Source organism: Ahaetulla prasina, chromosome 7 (genome assembly GCF_028640845.1).
Source record: "Ahaetulla prasina isolate Xishuangbanna chromosome 7, ASM2864084v1, whole genome shotgun sequence".
NCBI classification, from domain to species: Eukaryota; Metazoa; Chordata; class Lepidosauria; order Squamata; family Colubridae; genus Ahaetulla; species Ahaetulla prasina.
Window position 1 is genome coordinate 39,311,857 of NC_080545.1, and position 27,176 is coordinate 39,339,032.

At 42.3% G+C, this 27,176-nt stretch overlaps 1 protein-coding gene across 1 annotated transcript in view; it reads left to right on the plus strand.

The window, feature by feature from the left end:
* The first annotated feature begins 59 nt into the window (after nt 1–59).
* The window catches only part of TMEM117 (transmembrane protein 117), a 476,640-nt gene continuing 449,523 nt past the window's right edge, over nt 60–27,176 (plus strand). The window contains exons 1-2 of the mRNA XM_058190221.1: nt 60–175; nt 15,157–15,451. Coding sequence (XP_058046204.1) covers nt 15,175–15,451 — 277 coding nt within the window. The 5' untranslated portion in view covers nt 60–175; nt 15,157–15,174. The remainder of the gene's footprint in view (nt 176–15,156; nt 15,452–27,176) is intronic.

The window sequence follows — 27,176 nt, forward strand, 5'->3', positions numbered from 1 at the left end:
GGTCACTCATGCCACTCTGCAGCTTAGAAAAGAGCGTGAGCTACTCAAGGGTTAGTGTTAAATTCAGAAATGGTGAGAACAGCTTTCTGCGTCGCGGTAAAGTCTTGCCGGGTACAAACGGCAAGGAAGATCCGTTTCAGTCAGAAAACAAAACGCGTTTGACTGCTCGGGAAGGGTGAGTAAAAATCGCTTCCTCCTCCTCCTCTCCTCCTCCAGCAGCAGCCCCAGCCGGGCGTTTTGGACTTGATCGATTTCCCGTCGTGACTTAGCTTTTCTTTATTTAGCATTTAAAAGGCAGCACTAGTTCAGAGTGCCGGGGAGTTGCGTCTTCTAAGCCGGGTAAGAGGTTTGGGCCCAGCGTGACTAGCCAGTGCTGAGAGGAAGGCGCTATCCACATGCTCGAGTCTGAATTGTAAGGCTGATAGCTGTTGCCTAGTGGAATTAATTCCGGGAATATATAAACCGGGAGGTAGTTGACGAGGCTTTATTTCCTTAGTTTCCGAACAAATGGTCACTGACTTTGACTAGTCCGGGTTTGCCCTGGACAAAGGAAAAATGCGGTGGTAGGACACGTGTAGATAGACAGAGGGTGGATCTTATTCCTCCTTGCATCGTTTTCGAAGACCCGTTGTTTTGGCCTTGTGGAGAGCAGTTATGCCTTTTATCTTTACTAACCTACTTTGTTATATAAGGAAATTGAATTCCTCGAGATTGGAGCTAGAAATAAATGCGTGGGAAAATACTTAATCCTTTCCGCGTTTCTTTGGTTCCTATTCTCTTTTTTAAAGTTATTCAAATTAAGAGCCTCAGACAGAAAGCTTACAGTGTATCTTCACCTTCCAGTCCATTATCATCTCAGCTGTTTATGTGCTCCCTGCGAAGGAATGGCACTTGTCGCCTTTGTTTTTGTTGGCACCTTATTCTTAACTCTGCATTACCCAGAATTAACACTAGGCCACCAGACAAAGATGTGGTAAATTCTTTTTACCTTATCTTTCACTTTTCCTCCTTTTTTTTTCTTGGTAATAGAAGGTTTGGATTTTTAATGAACAATTTTTCTGTTTCATTTGAAAATGCTTTTGTAGGAATGTTTGCATAGGTGTAATGAATTCCAACAGTTTTGTGTGGGGTTCTGTATAGGAGTAGAGTTGCAATAGGAAGCGAATTATATTTATAAAGCTTAAGAAGCTGCCTTGGATTTCCCTGTTTAAATTCGACATTAGAAGTTATGTTAATTACTCATCTGCAAAGGTATAATATTGTTCTACTTTACACTTTTTAAAGTTCCACCCAGTAAAGAGCATAAAGCACATTATTTAAAAGTCGTATATTGTTCATATTCTGCCTCATTATAATGGGGCTTATCATTTTGAGGAATTACAGTACTTAATTTAAATGGGTGAAAAGATTCATATTAGTAATATGAGTAAAAGTGTCAAGTAGGGTTTTCCTGCTATTTAGTATTGATATTTGAAAACTTTTCCTCTTTTAATGATTTAGTTCTTTCTGGCATTAATAGAAACACTGTGTGAAGTAATTCTGTTGCACTAAAATAAACGTTATCCATAATAATGATAAAACTTCTTTAACACAAGCCTTCAGATGAGTTGTGGTGCTCAAACCAAGCATAGAAGGTGGTCTTGTGAAAATTCCACTTACTTAGCTTCTGAAAGCTGTGATGGCTCTTATTTTAATATATATTTCTAAATTTTAAACAAGAAGATTAAAAACCAACACACCCACAAATATAAAGAAAAAAGATTAAAGAAAAAGGTGCGAGGAAGAAGAAAAAGAGTAATGAAAGAGAAAAACGATATTAAAAAATTGCTTCCAATATTCTTCACAACAGACATAGGTACAAATATATTTTAATCTCTCTAAAGTTATATTACTCTTTCTATAACTTATCTAACCATCAAAAAAATATATAAATCACAAGTTCATTTTTTTCATTTTTACACTAAAAGTCCATTAGACACTTCCAGTCACCAGTAAATGTAGAGATTTCTCTAATAAAAGATGTCAACTGATCCATTTCAGAAAATTTGTCAACTTCACCCACCATTTCTCCATAGTGAGATAGTATCAAATCTTTCTACTTCTATGCATATAATAATCTCATAATGTAACAAACTGCTGTAGATCTATTTCAGAAACCTTATGGTTCCATTCCATTTTAAAGTAATTTCTTCAAGGTGATAAATTGTCCATATGTTTTTCAAATATGTTCCCACAATGGCAAATTTCAGTTGCAAAGATTTATAAAGAGCTATGTTTCCCAAGTGGCACTTATCACTAAATAAATATTTGCCTAAAACATTCAGACATTTAAATCTTATACTTACATATATTGCAACTCTGACACAATTACACTGTATAATTACTGTTTGAATTGTCAGAAAAAAATGGTATTTTCCTTAAAACTTGTAATAATTTATTAAATTAATTAATTTTAAAAATTGGTACATTTATTGATACTTTTTCTGGAAAAGGGATTGAGAATCATTGTTTTTGTCTTTTTATAAATACAATGTCATTTATAAAATGACACTATATTATAGAGTATATGCTTTAGATGGAAAACACAATTTGCTTTTTTCTAAATCTTATTGAAATTCATATTTCCCAAAATATATTGGCAATTACATCAGTGTCTTAGTAATACATGAAGGGAAATATTTGGAATTTCATTGACCTTAGGATGCCCAAAGTCAGTTTATAAATAAACACCACTCTTAGTCCCTCTTTTAATTCCAAGCATGACATAAGCATTCTGACATTGGATCTCTAAAAGAAATCTTTACCAGCCCAGATATCTCACCTTCCTTACCTATAATAACAAATACATTTTTATATTTCCTGCCGTCAGATATACTAGTAACAGTGACCAATGTAAACAATTTTAAACCTGGACCAGAAAATTCTGCAGAAGGAGTTACCAGTGGCTACTCATAAGACTGGATCACCAGGTGTATATCAAATTATTAGATCTTTCAGCGGCTTTTTTTTTCTTTTTTTCTTTTTTTCCATAAAAAAGTTTTATTTTTACAATTATGTCAAACAACTCATTCAATGTACAGTTATATACAATTAGTCGGGCCTGCCCAGTCACCACCCCCCTTTTTAACACTCTTCACTCTTCTACCTTCTTTTACTTTCCAGACCTTCCTCTCCTTCTCTTACCTACATCCTCTCCTCCCTCCACCCTACACCTTCCTTCTCCCTCTTCTACCCCTCTTCCTTCCTCTTCTCCTCTTTCCTACCTCACCACCGTTCTAAAATGGTAACTGGGCAGACCCGACCCTACACTAATTATATTTATACATCTTCAATAATCCCTGTACATTAACCATCACTCCATCTCTAGCCTCAACCCCCCAATTCCCCCACCCCTTACCCCCCACCCCGACTTCCCAGAACAAAATGCAGGGTATCAAAACTAACAATCATAATCTAAAATAATTCCTAAATTATAATCTCTAGTCTCTCCACACTTAATCACACTCTCAATTCCCCTCTCCTTCAGAAATATATCTAATACAAAATATTTCCTAAATTTACTCATATGCTATTCGGTATTTTTTTATCTGATACTTATTTTGAATATAATCAATCCACATTTTCCATTCTAAAATATATTTTTCTTGTGTATAGTCTTTCAAGTAAGCAGATATTTTTGCCATTTCTGCCAGATTTGATACTTTAAGTGTCCATTCTTCAATTGTAGGTAATTCTTCTTTCTTCCAATATTGAGCAATCAAAAGTCTTGCGGCTGTTATTAAGTTCAAAATCAATTTAGTCTCTATAGCTGTACAATCCATAATTATTCCTAGTAAAAAGAACTGCGGGGTAAACTTAATCTTCTTTTTCAAAATATTCTGCATGATCCACCATACTTCAATCCAAAATGCTTTAACTTTTTTACAAGTCCACCATATATGGTAATAAGTGGCATCTTCACAATCGCATCTCCAACATTTAGCCTGTACATTAGGATACATACATGACAATTTTTTGGGGTCTAAATGCCATCTATAAAACATCTTATAAAAATTTTCTCTCATATTTTGCGCTTGTGTAAATTTAACATTCCTCACCCAAATTCTTTCCCAAGTTTCCAACATTATTGGTTGCTGAAAATTTTGTGCCCACTTAATCATACAATCCTTAACCAATTCAGTCTCTGAGTCTATTTCTACTAATACATTATACAACCTCTTAATATGCTGTTGGCCTTGATCTCTCATTTGTTTTAATAAATTATCCTCAATTTGCTTAACACCTATTTTTTGATCTAATTTCCATCTAGCTTGTAATTGTCCATATTGGAACCATGTATAATTTTTCCCTTCTTCCCCCATCTTTTCTCTAGATTTTAATTGTAATTCCCCCTTTTCCATACAAAGAAGTTCTTTATAGGTAACTACCTCCATCTTTTGATATATATTTATATTTTCTATCATGTGTCTCGGGATTGCCCATATTGGAATCTTTCCATCTAATTTATATTGATATTTCCTCCAATCCCTCAATAATGCATTTCTAATTATATTATTTTTAAATATTTTATCTACTTTCTTATCATATAATAAATAGGCATGCCACCCATATAACAAACCATAACCTTCTATATTCAAAACTCTTTCCTCAGTTAAATTAATCCAATCAGTAATTAATGATAAGACAACTGCTTCATAATACAATTTTAAGTTAGGCATTTTAAGACCCCCCCTTTCCCTTGTATCCTGCATTATTTTTAATTTTATTCTTGGTTTTTTGCCCATCCATACAAATTTATTAATCCCCTTTTGCCATTCCTGTAATTTAATATCATTCTTAAGCACCGGTATCATTTGAAACAAAGATAAAAACCTGGGCAAAACATTCATTTTTATAGCCGCTATTCTTCCCAACAAAGATAGTTGTAACTCAGGGGTGTCCAAAGTTTTTTGAGTGAGGGCCAAATACAGAAAAATAAGCAAAGGCCCGGGCCACGGGGGGGGGGGGATTTTTTGTACCAGTTCTGTGGGCGTGGCTTATTTTGGGGTGTGGCTTGGTGGTCATGTGACTGGTGGGCGTGGCTAACTCCTCATGTGACTGAGTGGATGTGGCTATGGGCATAGAAACTACTCAGAGGGCTAAAAAAATAATTTTGACCAGTCCTCACACTTATGACCATCCTCACATTTATGCCCATTGCAGCATTTTTAACAACCATATCACTCATTTCACAACTGCTTCTCTTCACCACGGTTACAAGATAGGGTGCAAAATGTAAAGATAGTTGTAGGTGTGAGGACCAGTCAAAAGTGTGAGGACAGGTCAAAAATAACTTTTTCAGCCCTCTGAGTAGTCTTTATGCACAAAATGCTGCAACAGGCATAAATGATGACCGGTCATAAGTGTGAGGACTGGTCAAAAGTGCGATATAGTTTTTGTCTGGAGACATTCTGCACACTTCCCCCCACCAACGCTGTTCGGCCCCTCGCCGCCCTCACCTGTTTCTCGATGCCAGTCTTCTTCTTTTCCGCCAGGGGAGTCCCAGCTGCTTTCTATCAGTCTGCAGGGTGCAAAACTGTCACGCTGGGAGATCCTGCAGCATGCAAAGAAGCCCCCAAGGGTCCCTCGGTTTGGGCACAAGTTTGGGAGCAGAGCCCCCAAAGGGCTTTGAAGCTACTCCGAGGGGCAGCTGGGGCCCATGTACAGAGTGCACACAATAGCCTCAAGCCACAAGAGTTTTGCAGCCAGCCAGTCCTTCTCAGAGGCAGACAAAATGAAACAGAAACAAGCCAAGCGGGTGAGAGACGCCTTCAAAGGCAAACAAACAAAAAAACTTCCCTTTTGGGAAGAGGCAGCGCTGTGCTAGGAAGGCCGGCTGTTCTCCCCCTCCGAGGGCCTTGTGGGTCAGCCAGGAGGCTTTGGCCCCTTGGAGGAACGACCCTGGCAATGCCCCATGGAGCACAGGGGCCACCAGCCGGCCAAGCTGCCTTGGGCCCAAAAGACTCTTTGCGAGGAAGGGCTTCATCCCCCTTGGGCATCCCGGCATCCCAGGATGTTGCCATCTTCCCCAGCTGTGGCAACACTGTGGGGGGTGGGGTGGGGTGGGGTGGGTCTCTTCGGCTCTCTCCCAGAGCCTCCTTGGTCACTCAGCTTCCCGGACAAGGCCCCAACTCAGCTGCGCCCCCCCTCACCAGGCGTCGAGGGATTCCCACCAACTGAGCTGCATCGCCGGGGGAGGGGGGGGAGGCGGTGGCTGGAGAGGGACAACCCGCCTTCGCCGCCCCCCACCCAGAGGTTCTCCGGGGAGCAGAAGCGTCCCGTTCCCGCCGGGACCCTCGGCAGCCCCGGCAGCGGGGCCCACTCAGCAGCTCAACCCTCCCATCCTCCTCCGCTCCGCTCCCCCGCCCGTCCAGCCCTGCTCTGCCGACCCGCCCGGAGAGCCTACCTGCGCGGCGCCGCGAGCCGAGGGCGCCCGGAGCAGCGCCGGAAGCTCTGCCGCCCGCCCGCCTCCTCCTCTGTCTGGTGGGCCGGGCTGGAGCCGTGGGCGTCCCGGGCACCCCCTACAGCCCAGTGGCGGAATGGCCGGCCCGCAGCCCCGGGTGGGCGGGGGTAGCCTCAGCGGAGCCTCCCCACATCTGCAACCGGGCGAGCGGCAGCGTTGCCATCTTCCCCAGCTGTGGCAACACCGCGGGGGGCGGGGTGGGGTGGGGTGGGTCTCTTCGGCTCTCTCCCAGAGCCTCCTTGGTCACTCAGCTTCCCGGACAAGCCCCCAACTCAGCTCGCCCCCTCACCAGGCGCCGAGGCATTCCCACCAACTGAGCTGCATCGCTGGGGGAGGGGGGGAGGCGGTGGCTGGAGAGGGACAACCCGCCTTCGCCGCCCCGCACCCAGAGGTTCTCCGGGGAGCAGAAGCGTCCCGTTCCCGCCGGGGCCCTCGGCTGCCCCCGCAGCCGGGGCCACTCAGCAGCTCAACCCTCCCATCCTCCTCCGCTCCGCTCCCCCGCCCGTCCAGCCCTGCTCTGCCGACCCGCCCGGAGAGCCTACCTGCGCGGCACCGCGAGCCGAGGGCGCCCGGAGCAGCGGCGGAAGCTCTGCCGCCCGCCCGCCTCCTCCTCTGTCTGGTGGGCCGGGCTGGAGCCGTGGGCGTCCCGGGCACCCCCTACAGCCCAGTGGCGGAATGGCCGGCCCGCAGCCCCGGGTGGGCGGGGGTAGCCTCAGCGGAGCCTCCCCACATCTGCAACCGGGCGAGCGGCAGCGTTGCCATCTTCCCCAGCTGTGGCAACACCGCGGGGGGCGGGGTGGGGTGGGGTGGGTCTCTTCGGCTCTCTCCCAGAGCCTCCTTGGTCACTCAGCTTCCCGGACAAGCCCCCAACTCAGCTGCGCCCCCCCTTACCAGGCATTCCCACCAACTGAGCTGCATCGCCGGGGGAGGGGGGGAGGCGGTGGCTGGAGAGGGACAACCCGCCTTCGCCGCCCCCCACCCAGAGGTTCTCCGGGGAGCAGAAAGCCTACCTGCGCGGCGCCGCGAGCCGAGGGCGCCCGGAGCAGCGCCGGAAGCTCTGCCGCCCGCCCGCCTCCTCCTCTGTCTGGTGGGCCGGGCTGGAGCCGTGGGCGTCCCGGGCGCCCCCTACAGCCCAGTGGCGAAATGGCCGGCCCGCAGCCCCGGGTGGGCGGGGGTAGCCTCAGCGGAGCCTCCCCGCATCTGCAACCAGGCGAGCGACGGCTTCCTTGGGGACCAGGACGGGGGCCGCACCCCACTGTCCACCGAGAATTTGCTGCGGGCCAATAAAAACTGACCCGCGGGCCGCAGTTGGCCCGCGGGCCGTAGTTTGGACACCCCTGTTGTAACTTCTTCCAACTCTCCATTTCTTTCCATACCTTCTGCCACAATACCTCATAATTATTTTTGTATAATTTAACATTTGAAGCTGTAATATATATTCCTAAATATTTAACCTTTTTAACAATTTCAAAACCTGTAGTTCTTTCTAACTCTTCTTTTTGTTGTATATTCATATTTTTAGTTATCATCTTTGTCTTTTGCTGATTCACCTTAAATCCAGATACTTTGCCATACTGACCAATTATATCTTTTAAACCAGTAGCTGAGTATATTGGTTGAGATACAGTAACAACCAGCTCATCTGCAAAAGCTCTTAATCTGTAATCTTGATGTTTAACTCTAATTCCCTTTATTCGATCGGAACCACGTATTTTATTCAGAAGAATTTCTAAAGTTAAAATAAAAAGTAATGGGGACAAGGAACATCCCTGTCTCGTCTCTTTCCCAATTTTAAAAGTTTCTGTTAACCCACCATTTACTATTATTTGTGCTGTTTGCTTCTGATATATTGCTTTAATTGCATGGATAAAATAATCCCCAAATTGCATTTTTTCTATTACTTTAAACAAAAACTGCCAATCCAATCTATCAAAAGCTTTTTCAGCATCCCAAAAAAGGAGTGCCGCTGAGACTTGGTTGTTTCTTTCCAAATATTCAAGTAAATTTACGATTTGCCTCACATTATATCTCATCTGCCTACCCTTAATAAATCCTGACTGATCATTATGAATTATTTGATTCATCACTGGCATTAATCTATTAGCAAGTATCTTGGTAAATATCTTGTAATCAGTATTTAAAAGTGATATAGGCCTATAATTCTCTGCTTTAATACCATCTTGATCTTCCTTCAGTATTAACGAAATAAAGGCTGTCCTCCATGAAGGGGGAACATCTCCTCCCATTTGAATTTTATTAAATAACTCTTTAAGTGGTTCAACCATCTCATTTTGTAAATTTTTATAATAAACAGCTGTTAAACCATCTGTACCTGGTGCTTTACCGATTTTAAGTTGCTTAATTGCTAACAAAATTTCCTCTGAAGTAATTAATTGATTCAGTTCTTCTCTTTGGTTTTCTGTAAGCTCACAAATATTTTGTTGTTGTAAATATCTTTCTATCTCTGTATCATCAATCATATCCCTAGAATATAACTTACTATAATACTCTAAAAATGCTTTTTTAATCAAGTTCTTTTGATAAACTTCCTTACCCCTATATTTTATTTTATCAATCGTTCGTGATTTCTGTTTTTTCCTTATTAAATAGGCAAGCCATCTTCCTGGCTTATTGGCATTATTAAACGTATTATGTTTTACATATTGTAAATTAATTGCTACTTGATCTGCCATCAACATATTAAACTGACCTCTTAATATATTTATTGATTCTTTTATTTTACTATTTCCTGGGCTATTTATCAATAATTGTTCTTTCTTTTTAATTTCCTCTTCCAGTTCCTTTTTCTTTTTCTGCAATTTATTTTTGTATTTAATATTCATTTGTATAAGATTTCCTCTCATATAAGCCTTGCTGGCGTCCCAAATCATCTCTATAGATGTCTCTTTTTTCATATTCATAATAAAAAATTCTTTCATTTGCTTTTTACATTCATTTACATTTTGTTCCTATTTAAACAAATTCTCATTTAACCTCCATGATCTCCTAGCCTCCTTTTCCCGATCAAATTCAATCCAAACCGGACTATGATCAGATAGAGTTCTTGAACAAATCTTAGTCTTCTTCACTCTAGAATACAAATCATTAGTAATCAAAATAAAATCAATCCTCGAAAATGATTGGTGCCTGTCAGAAAAGAAGGTAAAATCCCTCTCTTCTGTATTATGTTCTCTCCAAATATCTCTTAATTCCAAGTCGTCCATCATTTCAAAAAAAGCCTTTGGTAATTTCGCCCGGCTTGATATCTTCCTTAAACTTTTTTTGTCTTTTTCAGTATCCAACACACCATTCCAATCACCCATTAATATATATGATTTATAATCCCAAAATACTATTCTTTTATGTAAAAACTTGAAAAAATTTTCTTGTTGTTGATTTGGAGCATAAACTCCTATTAATGTCTTCTTTCCCTCCAACAAAAGTTCAATAGCAATGTATCTTCCTTGCTTATCCACCTCAATTAATTTTGCTGATATATCCTTCTTTATATATATAACTAAACTATTTTTTTTTCCAAAGAGGAGGCAACAAAATGTACTCCCAGTTTTGAATTTATCAAATATTTCTGGTCTAAAGATCTAATATGTGTTTCTTGGAAACAGGTAATGTCATTTTTAAATTGTTTCAAATAGTGAAATACTTTCCTTCTCTTCTGCGGTGAATTCAAACCATTAACATTCCAAGATAATAGTTTAATTGCCATTATCGGCCAAAGGAAACTTTTGGAACACTAGCCGCAGATCACATTTTGCTTTAGGCCTTGCTCCTCCCACTGTTTCCATTTTAGTAGTTGCCAGTTGTTGTTGTGCCTTCATCTCTTGTTCCTTGCGTTTAGCAGCAGCTCTTGTCAGCCTTTGTTCTTTTGAGTCTGAACCCGTCGTAGGTATTTCCAACACTTGTAATAAATCTTCCATCACAATCTGTTCTTGTACCTGCTTCACTTCTCTTTCCTTCACTTCACTCTCCCTTCTTCTAGCTTCCAATGGAGGAAGACTTCCAACTTTTAATGCCTCAACATAAAATTCTCTTGCTTTTCCAACTGTATTGAGACGTGTACTTTCCCTGCATAATATACTATTATACCAGTTGGAATATCCCATCTATATTCAATCTGATGTTTTTTAAATTCATTCACCAGGAAGGCAAATTCCTTCCTAGCCCTTAACATTTTAGGTGGAATTTCCTTTAATATTAAAATATCTTGACCAGAAACCTGAATCTTCTCCCCCTTATATGAGGCTTGCAAAATCTGATTTCTCACTGTTCTATTTGTAAAATAAATAACAACATCCCTTGGCAACTTTTTTTGCCTTGCTATCCAAGAATTCACATGATATATTTTATCAATTTGATAAGCCACATCTGCTGGACGAGCTGCTAATATCTCAGCAAATACTTCAGAAAAAATTTCCCTTAAATTCTCTTCTTTATTCTCTTTCAAACCACGGATTCTTAGAGCAAATTCCATATTTCTATATTGTATCAAAACTATTTCATCATCTGTTTTTTTCATTTTACTTTGAAATTCAGCCATTTTATTTTCTAATTTTGAATTATGTTGCTTAATTTCTTCAACTTCCTCTTCTAATAAAATCACATTTGTTGCCAAACTTTGTACTGCAATTACAAATCCTTCCTTAACTTCTTTATTTCCCACTTGAATTTCTAATATCTGTTCTTTCATTTCAGGCATCTCATCAGTTATTACTTTAAATTTTTCTTGCATAAAGTCTTTTAAGTTCTCTTGTAATGCCTCTAAGTTCAATGTTCTAGTCTCTGCTGTATGAGCTGGAGAGGCACCAGCTGATGAAATTCCAGAGCCCTTTGTTACAGTAGACTTTAATTGTTTGGCTGCCATCTTCTATAAAATTATTTATTTATTTCCAACTTAATATTCACTTTAAATCTTCTTAACCTCTGAGAAACACAGTCTTTTAAAGCAATATTTAAAAATCTCCCCTAGATTCTATCAGCAGGCAGCAAAGAGTTAAAGAAGCAAATAACATGCAATTTACCAGCAGCAGATGGCAAACACTAAAAGTATCACTTTCGCTTTCCACTCGTTAACTTGTTAACAATTCGCCTCCATTTTCTTGCTGTTTTCAAGCTTGTTACAAAGTAACGGGGAATTGGCTTAGCTACTTGCATAAAGTTCTCCCACTTTCGTTCTGTCCGGTATAATCCTTTATTGTCCAAAATAAATCTCGGTGTTTGGTCGTGGTGATTGGTTCCGTCAAAGCAGAAAAATCCTCGGATCTGGAGCACTTCGGGTTGCTGGAGGGAACTTAACGCTTCAAACCCTTTTTTTCTCAGGGGCTTTAGGGAAATTCAACCTTTGCCCTCAGCTCACCATCTCTTCTTCTCCCGAAGAGAGGGTTTTTCGAACCGCTGGACAGCAGATTTAAGCTGTCCTAGCAATTCCACATAATCCAGAGGTTGGTGATCGTAAAGATCACTGCCATCACCTACGGTGCCAAACAGGAAGTCGATCTTTCAGCGGCTTTTGATACCATCGACCATGGTATCTTGCTGCGGCGGCTGGATGGGCTGGGAGTGGGGGGCACCATTTTTCGGTGGTTCTCCTCCTTCCTCTGACCGGTCGCAGACGGTGTTGGCAGGGGGGCAGAGATCGACCATGAGGCGCCTTTTGTGTGGGGTGCCCCAGAGGTCGGTTCTCTCGCCTCTACTGTTCAACATCTATATGAAGCCGCTGGGTGAGATCATCCGTGGTTTTGGGGTGCGGTGTCATCTGTACGCTGATGATACGCAGCTGTATCCCTAACCACCCCAGCGAAGCCGTTGAGGTGATGTCCCGTTGTCTGGAGTCTGTGCCGGTCTGGATGGGGAAAAACAGGCTCTGACTCAACCCCGCCAAGACTGAGTGGCTGTGGATGCCGGCGTCCCAGTATAATCAGCTGAGGCCATCGCTGCCTGTGGGGGACGAGTCATTGGCCCCACAGAGAAGGTCCGCAATCTGGGCATCCTTCTGGATACACGACTATCATTGGAAGAGCATTTGACGGCCGTCGCCAGAGGAGCTTTTTATCAGGTCCACCTGATACGCCAGTTGCGTCCCTTCTTACACTGGGATTCCTTGTGCACAGTCACTCACGCCCTCGTCACTTCCCATCTGGACTACTGCAACGCTCTCTACATGGGGCTTCCCTTGAAGAGCACCCGAAGACTCCAATTGGTTCAAAATGCGGCCGTGCAGGTGATAGAGGGAGCGACTCGCTGCTCCCATATAACACCTCTCCTGCGCAGGCTGCACTGGCTTCCGGTGGTCTTTTGGGTGCAATTCAAGGTGTTAGTTACCACCTTTAAAGCGCTCCATGGCATAGGACCGGGTTACTTACGGAACCGCCTGCTGCTACCGGCGACCTCCCATCGACCAGTGCGCTCCCATAGGGAGGGTCTCCTCAGCGTGCCGTCGGCCAGTCAATGTCGGCTGGCGGCACCCAGGGGGAGGGCCTTGTCTGTGGGGGCACCAACCTTCTGGAACAAGCTACCACCAGGTATCCGCCAACTCCCTGATCTTCGGACCATTCAATGCGAGCTGAAAACATTTCTGTTTCATCGTGCAGGACTGGCTTAATGGGGTTTTAATAATGGGTTTTATTGGTTTTAAGTCTTCAACCAACTCTAAATTTTCCTTTTAAACTGGTTTTAAAAATTGTACTAATTGTTTTTATTTTATTTTATTTCCTTTTGCATTTATATCCCGCCCTTCTCCGAAGACTCAGGGCGGCTTACACTGTGTTAAGCAATAGTCTTAATCCATTTGTATATTATATACAAAGTCAACTTATTGGCCCCAACAGTCTGGGTCCTCATTTTACCTACCTTATAAAGGACGGAAGGCTGAGTCAACCTTGGGCCTGGTGGGGCTTGAACCTGCAGTAATTGCAAGCAGCTGCTGTTAATAACAGACTGTCTTAGCAGTCTGAGCCACCAGAGGCCCTTTGGCTGTAAACCGCCCTGTAAACTGCCCTGGGAGAAGGGCGGTATAGAAATTGAAACAATAAATAAAATAAATAAATAAATAAATTGTACAAATAAGAATATTAGCTAACCGTTAACATAATTAATAGCAATCAAATTTGATGGAACTTGTCTTTCATTATAGAGATTTTCGAAAAGATTTTATTAACAATAAGAAATGGAATGATTCTGTTATCTTAGTTCTCAGTATTAATTTGAAAATGAAACTCGGCAAAAATCAAACACTATCTTGCGAAACAAATACTGCTTGTTTCATAGTAACACATAGCACTTCACACTTCACATAGCCACAAAAAGCTCAAAAACCAACTTTCACACTTTACACACACACACCACAACACAACACACCACAACTGACTCACACACAATGTAAAAGCAGCTGCACTTCACACTTCACACAGCCACAAAAAACTCCAAAGCCAACTTTCACACTTTACACACACAAAACACACACACACACATACAATATGCCATATACAGCTTTCTGAGATTTTGTGTGTTTGTGTAGTTAGAGTGAAACACTACAGAAACACACCAAATCTCAGAAAGCTGCACAAATATTTTATTTTATTTTTTTATTTTATTTTATTTATTTATTTTTATTTTATTATTTTATTTTATTTTATTTTATTTTATTTATTTTATTATTTTATTTTATTTTTATTTTATTTTATTTTATTTTATTTTATTTTATTTTATTTTATTTTATTTTATTATTTTATTTTATTTTATTTTATTTTATTTTATTTTATTTTATTTTATTTTAGACTTCAAATCCCAGAGTTCCTCAGCCAGCAAAGCCAGCCAGTTGATCACCGAGGAAATAGATTAGCTGAGCGATTGATTCTGTCTGGCTGAAACTGAAACTGCTTTCGGGCTGGAAAGAGAGCCATGCGTTCATCAGTAATCAGGTAAGTGACTTAGAATCTCTACTCTTACTTGTAGAAAACATGTTTTCTACAAGTAAGAGTACAAGTAAGGTTCTGCTGTTTTTTACTTTTAAAGGCCTGTTTCGGCTGAAGCAAAACTGGCTTTTAAAAGTAAAAAAAAAAACCCTCTGCTGATGGTGCGGCTCAGCAGAGGCGGGGGGCGGGGCCCCGGGATTTTTGCTACCGGTCCTCCGAACCAGCAGCCGCCATCACTACCAGATCGGGCGATCCCATCCGATCCGGGAGCATTTCACCCCTGCTCATATCGATTGTGCTTAAATTTGGACACATTTGATGCAGAAGAGAAATAATGATACAGTGGCATTATGAATGAAAACTGTCTACATTTTATGTTTTTATGTGCTTTTATGCTATTAATCCAAACACTGGTTTTTTTATACGCAAGTATATAGATTAGGTAGGTCTTTGTGAAATATTTTTTTCTTTAGAATTTCTAATTTCTTTTATCTAACATATGAAAATATACATTTATAAAGTGGTTTCATTCAATCCTACTATCTTGGATTTGTCAACAGTGTGTTTAATAAATCACCTTTTGGGGAAAAATCTGGTGGAAACAAATAGCTGCTCCTGAGAGGCCTGCTAAAGGAAAAAGATTTGGAGGAAAGAGAAAGAAATTAATGTAGTTTTCTAAGTTTAAGAATATAACAGAATATTCCCAAACTTTGTTTTTGTGTGCAGGGATTGAAGCATTTAAGAATGGAAAAAGACTTCCGCTACTATTTCCAGCATCCGTGGTCTCGCTTAATTGTGGCCTACCTAGTGATCTTCTTTAATTTTCTAATATTTGCTGAAGATCCAGTATCCCACAGCCAAAAAGAAGCAAATGTCATTGTTGTTGGAAACTGCTTTTCCTTCATTGCAAATAAATACCCTGACGGAGGTGGTTGGAACTTTTTAAAAGTGACTTTGTGGCTACTTGCCATTCTCACAGGACTCATAGCTGGCAAGTTTCTCTTCCACCAGCGTCTATTTGGTAAGTCCCAAAATGTGTTAAAAGCATTTTGGTAATGTTGCTATTTAACACCTTTATGTTTAAATAAAAATGCAACAGAGTCCTTGCCAAGTCTCAGTGTAATATACTGCACTATAGTACAGCATTTATCTGCTTGGATTATATAAATAATATCTAATTAGTAATATCCAGTTTTTCTACCTATATTCACAGTGTATTAAAGAAATTTTTTGTGTTGTTATCTACCATCTAAATTCTGTCTTGTGATTGGTGATAATCTGATTCCCAAATGTATGGCATTCCCTCGAAATGGGACAACTCACCACGGCCAACATTTTGCGGCCATCTTGCCATGGACATCTTATCATGGCCAACCTGATGCAGTCATCTCGCTGCTGCCATGTCACCACAGCCAACTTGCCATGATTCAACTTGCTGTGGCCAGCTCACCATGGGACAACTTGCTGTGGGACAGTTCCATGCAGTATAACTCAATGCAATAAATATTATCCACCTCTGTTTCTTCAACATTATTTCCATTGACAAAAATGGAAGTAATGTAGAAGAAACAGTGGTGGATAACAGTTATTGTGTCAAGTTATCCCACATGGATTATCCCACTGAGAGTTGGCCATGTCCTATGGTCCTATGGTCTTGCAGTGAGTTGGCCTTAGCAACATGGCCGCATTGAGATGATGTGCTGTCCCATTCACTCACTCACTCTCACACACACAGAGATATAACTGGTTTATTGAGTTTATTAATATTCCCCTGCAATGCCCTTCACCAAAACTCAGAACTGTCACAATTAAGTCCAGCCATGAGCAGGCCAAAATTTGTCCACAGAGCAATGGCCCAATAGTTCACAAAGCAATTGAAAGTTGCTCAAACAAAATAACTCCACCAAACAAACTTAAATAGAATAGAATAGAATAGAATTTTTATTGGCCAAGTGTGATTGGACACACAAGGAATTTGTCTTGGTGCATACACTCTCAGTGTACATAAAAGAAAAGATACGTTCATCAAGGTACAACATTTACAACACAATTTACAACATTTACAAAACAATCCACACACAAGAGAGCTCACAATGAAAAAAAAATCCAGTCTCCAAAGCATGAATCAATTCCAAACGTGTCAATCCAGAATGAAGCAGGAAACGTGATGACCAAAAACACACAGCTGAAAACACTCATGTTCCCAGCAATGCCTCCATCTGTCTGGTATGGTAAATAGCTTTCCAGTGCAGCCCATCAACACGGGCAGGACATTCTTGTCTCAAGCAGTTTGGTTGACCTCCGCTGCTCCTGCCTTTTCTCTGCCCTATGCGTTTTCAGATCAGGTGCAGAAAGCAGTTCCTCCTCCTCTTTGCTGCTGGTCTGCCATTGCAAGCTTTCCCAGCTGAAGCCTTCTCCAAACCTCTTCCAGATGGCTGTTCAAAGCCATCAATCAACTTAGTTCTTGACATGCCAGGAATGGGCTCATCCTCCCCTGAACTGACAGGAGAAGGAATCTGGGGAGTCATCCAAGGGAGACATCACAGTATCCCTTCTGGCATGCCCCGTCCTCCTGGAGTGCATCCGGGCCACATTTCTGCAGGAACCAGCGAATCAGTTGCTTCTTGAAAAAGCACTTTTGGGACAACCAGAGGTTTCATCTTCCAAGCTTTTAGACTCCTGCTGGAGCATCATCAAGGAATTTCTCTCTCACAGAATGTGAGAAGCAATTTTTAAAAATTGCAATTTTTACCCATGTGAACCCATAACAACCAAGCTTCTAGATATAACACTTGAGCAAAGCATTCCAAATAACCAGCATGTCTTTGATTCTATTTGATTTGATTTCTATTTGGTTATTACCTCTAAAATCTAAAATCTGATAATGTCAGAATCCGCTTGGTTGAAGTCTTTAAATGTTTGGCATTATACCATATATCTGATCTCAAACCAGCTGCTGCTTGTGAATGCTCATCAATTTCCAGTTTCCAGTTATTGAAACTTGGCTTGAAAATGAATTTTGGCATGGTATTTGACTAATGATACAAACTCCTTTCTAAAAATAATTTTTTAAATATAGATTCCTTTCAGAAGCTTGTCATTTTTGGGGGGAAATGAAAACTATACTAATTGTTTTGTTACTGAATGTTGTGGGCAGATTCCTATTGTCTATTGATTTCTATATCTCTGAAATTAGCCCCATATTTTAAAACTAAATTCTAAAATGAAAGGTACTGCATCATGTTCATTGTATCAAAATGAATGTGGGAGGGTTAATTTTCTAATTGTCTATCCTGTTAAAATATGCTAATACACATCTGTTCTGATATGGTCAGGTTTAATATGGTTTAGACTTCAAAATGTGAAAATGCATTTTGAGAACTGGTGCCGTTGCAGTTTTTAGATACCTGATTACTAAACCACATTGCTGATAAACTATTATGAGATCAGTTACAACATACACCTGATGTGCATGGAGTGGGGGTTATTTTATTATTAGAGCTTTGGTGGTGCAGTGCTTAGAATGCAGTACTTCAGGCTACTGCTGCTGACTGCTAGCAGTTTGGCAATTCAAATCTCAAATAAATAAATAATGCTGGTAGGGAAACAAGAATGAACTAATTGTATCTATCTACCTATCTATCTATCTATCTATCTATCTATCTATCTATCTATCTATCTATCTATCTATATCTGTATATATATAAAAGTGAAATACCACTCACGCATCATCACAAAATCTCTATAACTGAAATTTGCCACGTATGTTCCTCTCAGCTTCTAGGTGCTCACTAATATAAGGATTTTTTAAAATGACAATTAGAGCATTATGATTTCCTATATTATTATTAACATGCTCTGATGCTAAAGAGTTCTATTCCCCCTCCCAACCTGAAAAGAAATCTGTTCCAAATGCAAACAGAAGCAGAGGAAAGGAGTTTCAGTTTCAGTTTTACTTTCACAACAGCAAGCAGGGGATAGGATAGGGTAGGCTTCTATGAGGCAAGCCTGAGAGAGAGAAGGGGGCTAGGATAGGATAGGGGAGGCTTCTGTGGGGCAAGGCTGAGGGAGAGAAGGGGATAGTTTAGGGGAGACTTCTGTGGGGCAAGGCTGAGGGAGAGAAGGGGATAGGATAGGAAAGGATTCTGTGGGGCAAAGCTGAGGACAGAAGGGGAGAGGAGAGGCTGATCGTAACTACTCATTAATTTTCAAGCTTTAAGTGTCGATTTATCAAGCCCGATTACATAGTTTCATAGTGGAGCACAGGTATTCAGCTAGTAACTATATAACCATAATTATAAATACTAGATGGAATTTATTCCAAGGTTGATTACTCTGTTATAACCTTCCTGTCATTTTTAAGAGAACACCAAAAATCATACTCTATGATGGAGTGGTCATTGAATTCTTGTAGAGCTTTACAATTATCAGTAACTTTCTCTTTACATTCATGTTGTCAGGGTTCCAACCGATGCCCTAATTAAATCATGAGCCTCAAGCCAAGCTTCAAAAGAAATCCAGTTATTTATTAAGAGCTTCATGTCGACACGGACCAAATGAAGCCAAATCTGACCTCACTTAACTGACCTCACTTTGACCTTGGTTCTGACCCTGTTTTCCTCTCCCACCCATGGTGTGTCAGTCACATTCCCCAACAAAGCAATTTTGTGGGTTGTAGAAGTAACTCCCTCTGGCCACTATGAATCTCCGTGGTGATGACCTTGACATTGCCGGCTGGAATGTGCTTTGTCTTAACTGAAATGCAAGTTCCTCGATGCAGCTGGGAGGCTTAATTCCCCATACCCCTGTCTATGGCAACTCGAGAGCAGGTCAGGAATGCTTCACAAGTTGACAGTCGGCTTCCCTCACTTCCTGAAGGCGACCTGTGCAAAGCAAAAACAGTTTGTGTACAGGTATAGATTTTAGGGGTTGTCTTGGTTATCTACAGGTATAGATTTTGGTTGTCTTCATGGAATTTAGCTATGAGGTGATCAGCTTGGATGTTTCTGCTCTTTACCCAAGATGCCCCTGATAAGGGTTAGCCCTTCCACTTGATTAGCTGTTGGAGCTCTCTCCTGTGCCACCTCGAGTCGAGGATGCGTTACACCTGATAATGGGTTTGGCCCCCTATGACCACTGGGTTTGCGGGCTCATGGGGTAGTAGTCTCAGAGTTGACCCGACCACGGGTTTTAAGAGGCTGCTATGGAATACCGGGTATATCCTCCCTAGCAGTCGGGACAATTTTAATTACACCATGACTGGTTTGATAATCTTCACTATGGGGAATGACCCCATGAATCTAGGTCCCAGCTTCTTGCTTGGGAGTTTTAACCTCAAGTATTTTGTGGAGAGGTAGACCTTTTCCCCCATCTGGAATGGCCATTGTGGTCATTGTTTGTCTGCCTGTTTCTTATAGGACTGCGCCACTTTAGTGAGCGCTTTCTTGACATTTTCCCATGCTGCTTTTAGCATGGACAGCCAGACTGTCAAGCTGACTGAAGGGGGATCCTTGGGTATTCTGGCATTGGGACGAAGTCCATGCCGCTCACTACTTTGAACAGAGTTAGTCCCGTGCTACTTTGAACAGCATTATTGTATGCGACCTCAGCGAAAGGCAGGAGGTCCACCCAATTGGACTGCTGATAGTTCACATAACACCTTAGGTACTGCTCTACCATGGCATTCAAATGTTCTGAATCCCCCCATGGTTGGTAGCTGAATGAAAAGCTGAGCTAAGGCACTGGGATGACCCAATGGATCGCAGAAACTCCCTCCAGAACGTAGCTGTGAACTGGACCCCTCGGTCTGAGATTATCCTTTGTGGTACTCCATGCAGGTGGTAGATGTGCTTCAGGCTAGCTGGTGGGTTTAGGATAGTCCACTGCAGCGTATGAAGTGTGTCTGCTTGGATGTCGTGTCCCACTCCTCCTCTGATGGCTGAGTTGGGGAAGTCCGTATCAAGCGTGCCTCTGCAGCTCTGCCAAAGTCCTATCAGAGTCCTCAGGGCAGGCAGGAATCCAAGGTGTGACTTCAGCAATCCAGATTAGACTTTGCCGGACTCAGAGAATGCCAGAAAGCAGATCCTTTATATAGGCCATGGGGTGTGGCTCCATGACTCAGCACTTATCCAGGCCTGCCCCTCCCTTCCTTTTGCTAACGTCGCCTCGCCATTCTCCGGAAGCGTGGATCTATCCATTGCATCATTTTGTCTCTAGCTGTTGGTAATCCCAGCTCGTGGCTGGCTTCAGGTGCACATGCTATCGGAGGGAGGTTTGTTTGTTCGGTTTGTCCGGGCATGGTGCCAGGGCTGGGGGCTGGAGGCATGCCAGGACATTCTTCTGTACTATCAGCGTCCAGCAGGAGATAAGAGGGGCCCGGCTGCGGCGGGGGGAGCGAGCGAGGCACAACATTGGAGAATTTATTTATTTATTTATTTATTTATTAATCATATTTATATACCGCCCTATCTCCCAAGGGACTCAGGGCGGTTTACAGGCACTAAAAACAGATAAATAGAATATAAATACAATATAAAACATTTAAAAAACTTATTCTAAAGCCCGTCCAATTAAAAATAGAAATAAAACCCAATTTAAAACCCAAAATTTAAAATCTAGCTCAGTCCTGCACAATTAAATAAGTATGTTTTAAGCCCGCGGCGGAAGGTCCGAAGGTCCGAAAGCTGACGAAGTCCGGGGGGTAGATCGTTCCAGAGGGTGGGAGCCCCCACAGAGAAGGCCCTTCCCCTGGGCGTCACCAGACGACATTGCCTCGCTGACGGCACCCTGAGGAGACCCTCTCTGTGAGAGCGCACGGGACGGTGGGAGGTATTCGGTCGCAGTAGGCGGTCCCGTAAATAACCCGGCCCAATGCCATGGAGCGCTTTAAAGGTGGTCACCAAAACCTTGAAGCGCACCCGGAAGGCCACAGGAAGCCAGTGCAGTCTGCGCAGGATAGGTGTCATATGGGAGCCACGAGGGGCTCCATCTATCACCCGCGCAGCTGCATTCTGGACTAACTGTAGCCTCCGGATGCCCCTCAAGGGGAGCCCCATGTAGAGAGCATTGCAGTAATCCAGGCGAGACGTCACGAGTGCGTGAGTAACCGTGGATAGGGCATCCCGGTCCAGAAAGGGGCACAACTGGCGTACCAGGCGAACCTGGTAGAACGCTCTCCTGGAGACGGCCGTCAAATGCTCTTCTAGAGACAGCCGTTCATCCAGGAGGACGCCTAAGTTGCGGACCCTCTCCATCGGGGCCAATTACTCGCCGCCGATGTTCAGCCGCGGATTTAGCTGACTGTACTGGGATGCCGGCATCCACAGCCACTCTGTCTTGGCGGGATTGAGCTTGAGCCTGTTTCTCCCCATCCAGACCCGTATGGCCTCCAGACACCGGGACAGCACTTCGATAGCTTCGTTGGGGTGGTTCGGTGAATCAAATCAATCACAGTGTTCCCCCTGCTCTTTAGCAACTGCACTATAATCGTCCATTGCAATTTCCTCCCATTGGCTCTGTTACCGGTTGCAGGAGTCTGGGGGGCTTTCCTGGTCACTTTTTCATAATGGCGCAAATAGTGCAACTATCCACATCTTTCTTTATGCCAGGCCACCAGAATTGCCTCCGTGCTAAGTGTAAAGTTTTTAGGAATGCAAAGTGGCCCACCAATTTAACATGGTGGTTCCTCTGGAGGATAAAGGTGCGTAGGGACTCTAGGACATAGAGTTTCATACCCTTCCATGCTACCCTTTTTGTCAAGATATGTTGATTGTCATGGAAGCAGGGGTCTGCTTGCAGTTCAGTTTTGAGTTTCATGGCTAGATTGTTTGCGGGTCGGTCTTGTGGGTTGTGGCATTGTCGTCTGGTTGTCACTTGGGTTGCTGTTTGGGTAGGAGGATGATGGCATCTACTACCTCCTCCCATTCATATTTGTACTGGGGCCTGTGGGAGAGGACATCAATTAGGAAATTCCTCCCTCCTGGGATGTGCTTTAGCACGAAATTGAATTGGTTGAAGTGTTGAGCCTAGTGGACTTGTTTGGGCAATAGTTTCTGTGGGGTCCTAAGGGTCTCCAGATTTTTCTAGTCATTCCAGACTCCAGTTTCTCCCCACTCCCCCATTTCCAGCAGGTTAGCAGTGCCCATCTTACTGCGGCCCATTGCCTCTCTGTGTTAGTGAATTTGTGGGAGGTGTAGGTGCAGGGCTGTAATTTTCCTTGGTTATTTCTTTGGAGTAGTACTGCTTCCACTGCCATGTCGCTGGTGTCTGCTTGGATGCAAAGGGTTGTTCGGAGTCAGGATGTTTCCACACCGGTTCCTTTAAAAAAGTTCTTTCAGTAGTTTGAATGCCTTTTGGCAGGTTAGGTCCCACTTTAGGGGGCAGGGCTTCATCCATGGGCCCCCTGTCTTTAGAAGGTCTGTCATGGGTTTGGCAATCTTCGTGAAGGAAGGGATGAATTGCCTGTAAAAATTTGTGAATCCTAGGAAACTTTGTAGCTGTCTGTGGGTGCGAGGGGGCTGCCAGCCTAGAATGGCTTGTACTTTGGCTGGGTCTATCTCTATGCCCTCATTTGACACTCGGTAGCCCAGGTAGTCTAGCCATGCGTGGTGAAATTCGCATTTTGACAGCTTGACGTACAGGTTTGCCGCCAAAAGTTTTTCCAGTACTTGGCAGACTAGGGGTATGTGGTCCTCCATGGTTTCAGTGTAGATGAGGATGTCGTCTAGGTAGACAGGACCCCCTTATAGATGTGCTCATGCAGCACCTCATTTATTAACTGCATGAACAATGGTTGGGCCCACTGCAGTCCGAAAGGCATTACTTTGAATTGGAAGCTTCCTAGGAGGCAGTTGAATGCTGTTTTCTATTCATCTCCCTCCCTGATGCATACTACCGTATGCTTCTCTGAGGTCTAATTTGGTAAAGACTTTTCCCTTGGCTAAGTGAGATAGCATGTTCTTCATGAGAGAGAGTGGGTATAGGTTGTTTACACACACACAGTTTATACCACTAAAGCTAACACATAATCTCATAGTTCCATCTTTTTTTTTTCTTTAAATAGGACTTGGGCTGTGACCCATGACTTGGCTGGTTTGATGAATGCTTGGTTTTTGTCAATGTATTTGCACATTACTTGCATTTCCTGGGGTGTCATGGCGTACAATTTGGCTTTTGGTAGTTTTGCCCTGGGGATGATTTCAATGGCACAGTCAAGGTCTTTGGTATTCTTTGGTTTTCTCAGAGGTGGCTGCCAATTGTTCTGATGGGGCCTTTGGGAGGGATTTCCTATGTGGGTGATGCTTCTATTTGCTGATGTGGAGGGGGTTGGGGTCCTCTTGCTATCCTCAGCCTCTGGGTGCCCCGATGCCACCAGATTGTTGGGCCACACTTCTCTAGCCAAGAGAGCTCCAGTATGACTGTGTCTGTAATTTTGGGGGCTATTACAAATTGAATTGCTTCCTGATGGTGTGCTAGCTCTAGCCTCACTGGTTCGGTCAGGTGGGTGGCGTAGGCTCCCTCCAATAGGCACCCATTGACGGGTGAGCCAGTCTTTTCGCTCTAATCCCCAGTTACAGGACTGCGGTTAGGTTAATGTGAGGTGTACTGGGAGGATGAAGGGGTGGATGATGATGATGATGATGATGATGAAACCTACAATCATAAAGTCACCTCCAAACCACCCATCACCCATAACAATCAACCAGCCATCCCAGTGTTCAATCAAGCACCCATCACCCTACCACCCATTCAACCAACCATCTTACCAGCCATCCAAACAGCCATTCAACCAACAATCCAACCAGCCATCCAAGCAGCCATCCAAACAGCCATCCAAGCAGCCATCCAATCAGCCACCCAACCAGCCACCCAACCAGCCATCCAAACAACCATCCATCCAAACAACCAAACTACCATCCAACCATCTATGCAACCATCTATTGTACACAACCCCCAACCTACTAACATCCAAAACTAGGTATGCACGCCCCTTACCTCTTCAACACCAATCACTTCAGATCTCAAATGTAAATTGATAAATGCAAGAAGCATAGTCAACAAATTACCTGAACTTATCCTCTTATTAAACAGTGGCACATTCGATATCATTTTTGTTTGTGAAACATGGCTGAACTCATCCCTTCCTGACTCCATTATCTCAAACAAAGAATATCAAGTTCATCGATCAGATCGTGAAAACCGAAGAGGTGGTGGAGTGGCTATCTTTTACAAAAAGTCACTGAATCTAAAAAATATCCAAGTAGCACATAAACTCTCTCTTCCTGAAACTATTGTACGCGACCTATCACTTGACACTACTCTTCAATTCTTACTATGCTACAGAGCCCCGACTATGACATTACCCATGCAAATATGCTAACCTCAATGCTAACATGGGCTACCTCTTGCCCATATCCTCTCATCTTCCTGGGTGACCTAAATCTACCTCTCATTAACTGGACAACTAATGAATGTTCAACTGACCCAATCCATACTACACTATACAACGCTGTTACAAACCTAGGTCTTGAACAACTTGTAACTAACAATACAAGACTCAACAACTGCCTTGATCTCATCTTCTGCAACAATTCAAACTCAATTTACGGACTAGAAATTAAAGAACCTTTTTCCAACAGTGACCACTGCATGATTGATTTTCGTCTCAATATACGTCCATACTTAAATCGTCATAACAACAGTACTCCCAACTACAACTTCAAAAAAGCCAATTACGACCTTATAAACAACGATCTTTCATTTCTGGACTGGCAAAATTTGTTTGCAACCTGCATATCCGCTGAAGACCACTATAGAGTCTTCCTACTTGAAATCAATAGAGTCATTAAACTATATGTACCACAAATGACTACCATGATCAAGAAAAACAAACTACCCATATCAATAAAAAAGCTTCAATCAAAAAAAATCCCTCAGGAAAAGAAACAAAAAAGGCTATGTTACAAATTTCAAAAACCGCTACAGAAACATATGCAACCAAATAAAAACTGAATGCACAAATTACCACACCAAGCAAGAAGAGAATCTTCTGCGCACAAATTCCAATCGTGCCTTTTATAATTTTGTTAACAATAAACTTAATGACTCTAGATCCATCCCACCACTAAAAGATTCTAACAACAAAGAATGCAATGACGAAACAGTTAAAGCAAACCTCTTCAACATTTTCTTTGGCTCAGTTTTTGTTAACTCCAATAACACATATCCGACTTTCCACAAACGTACCAGCAATGATTATGATGATTTAACTCATATAGATTTCACAGAAGACAACGTTGGAAAAGCTCTTCACAACTTAAAACCATCGCTATATATTGGACCCGATGGACTGTGTGCATACTTCTTAAAAAAACTTTCCATTAATATAGCAGAACCCCTAAGTATTATCTTTGAAAAAGCTTTCACTACCAGTTCTCTTACCAAACTTTGGTCACTAGCCACAGTCATCCCTATCTTCAAAAAAGGAGACCCCAGCTTAGTCGAAAACTACAGACCGATCTCCCTTTGCTGTGTCACCTGCAAAATCATGGAATCTATCATCAACCAATCCATTACCTCATACTTAGAAACAAACAACCTACTCTCCAACAAACAATTTGGTTTCAGAAAAAAATTATCATGTAACTTACAACTTCTGCACTGCAAAAACATATGGTCTTCAAATCTTGATCAAGGCAAATCAATAGGTGCAATCTACATAGACTTCTGCAAAGCTTTCAACTCAGTAGTACACGATAAACTTCTCCTAAAACTAATATCCTATGGCATCTCAGGACCCCTCCACAAATGGATATCTGCTTTTCTGTCTAACAGACAACAAGTGGTCAAAATTGGCAATGCTCTATCAAATCCTGTTCCTGTCAAGAGTGGCGTTCCTCAAGGCATCGTTCTTGGACCAACACTCTTTATACTATACATTAATGATCTTTGTGACCATATCTCAAGTAATTGTGTTCTCTTTGCTGATGATGTCAAACTCTTTAACATCACAGACAATACTTCTATTATTCAAAACGACCTTGATCATCTAACTGCTTGGTCTAAAAATTGGCAGCTCCAAATTTCAACCAGCAAATGCTCAGTCTTACATATAGGAAAAAAGAACCCCAAAACTAAATACATACTAGATGGACATTACCTTACAGACGACCCCCATCCCGTTAAAGACCTTGGAGTTTTCATGTCAAATGATCTAAGTGCCAAAGCCCACTGCAATTACATAGCAAAAAAAGCTCTAAGAGTTGTAAACCTAATCTTGCGTAGTTTCTTTTCCAAAAACACCACACTATTAACCAGAGCATATAAAACATTTGCTAGACCAATTCTAGAATACAGCTTGCCTGTTTGGAACCCTCACCACATCTCTGACATCAATACAATTGAATGTGTCCAGAAATATTTTACAAGAAGAGCTCTCCATTCCTCTGAAAACAATAGAATACCCTATCCCACCAGACTTGAAATCCTAGGCTTAGAAAACTTGGAACTCCATCGCCTTCGACAAGACCTAAGCTTAACTCACAGAATCATCTATTGTAATGTCCTTCCGGTTAAAGACTACTTCAGCTTTAATTGCAATAATACTAGAGCAACTAATAGATTTAAACTTAATGTCAACCGCTTTAATCTAGATTGCAGAAAATATGACTTCTGTAACAGAATCATCAGTGCTTGGAATACTTTACCTGACTCTGTGGTCTCTTCCCATAATCCTAAAAGCTTTATCC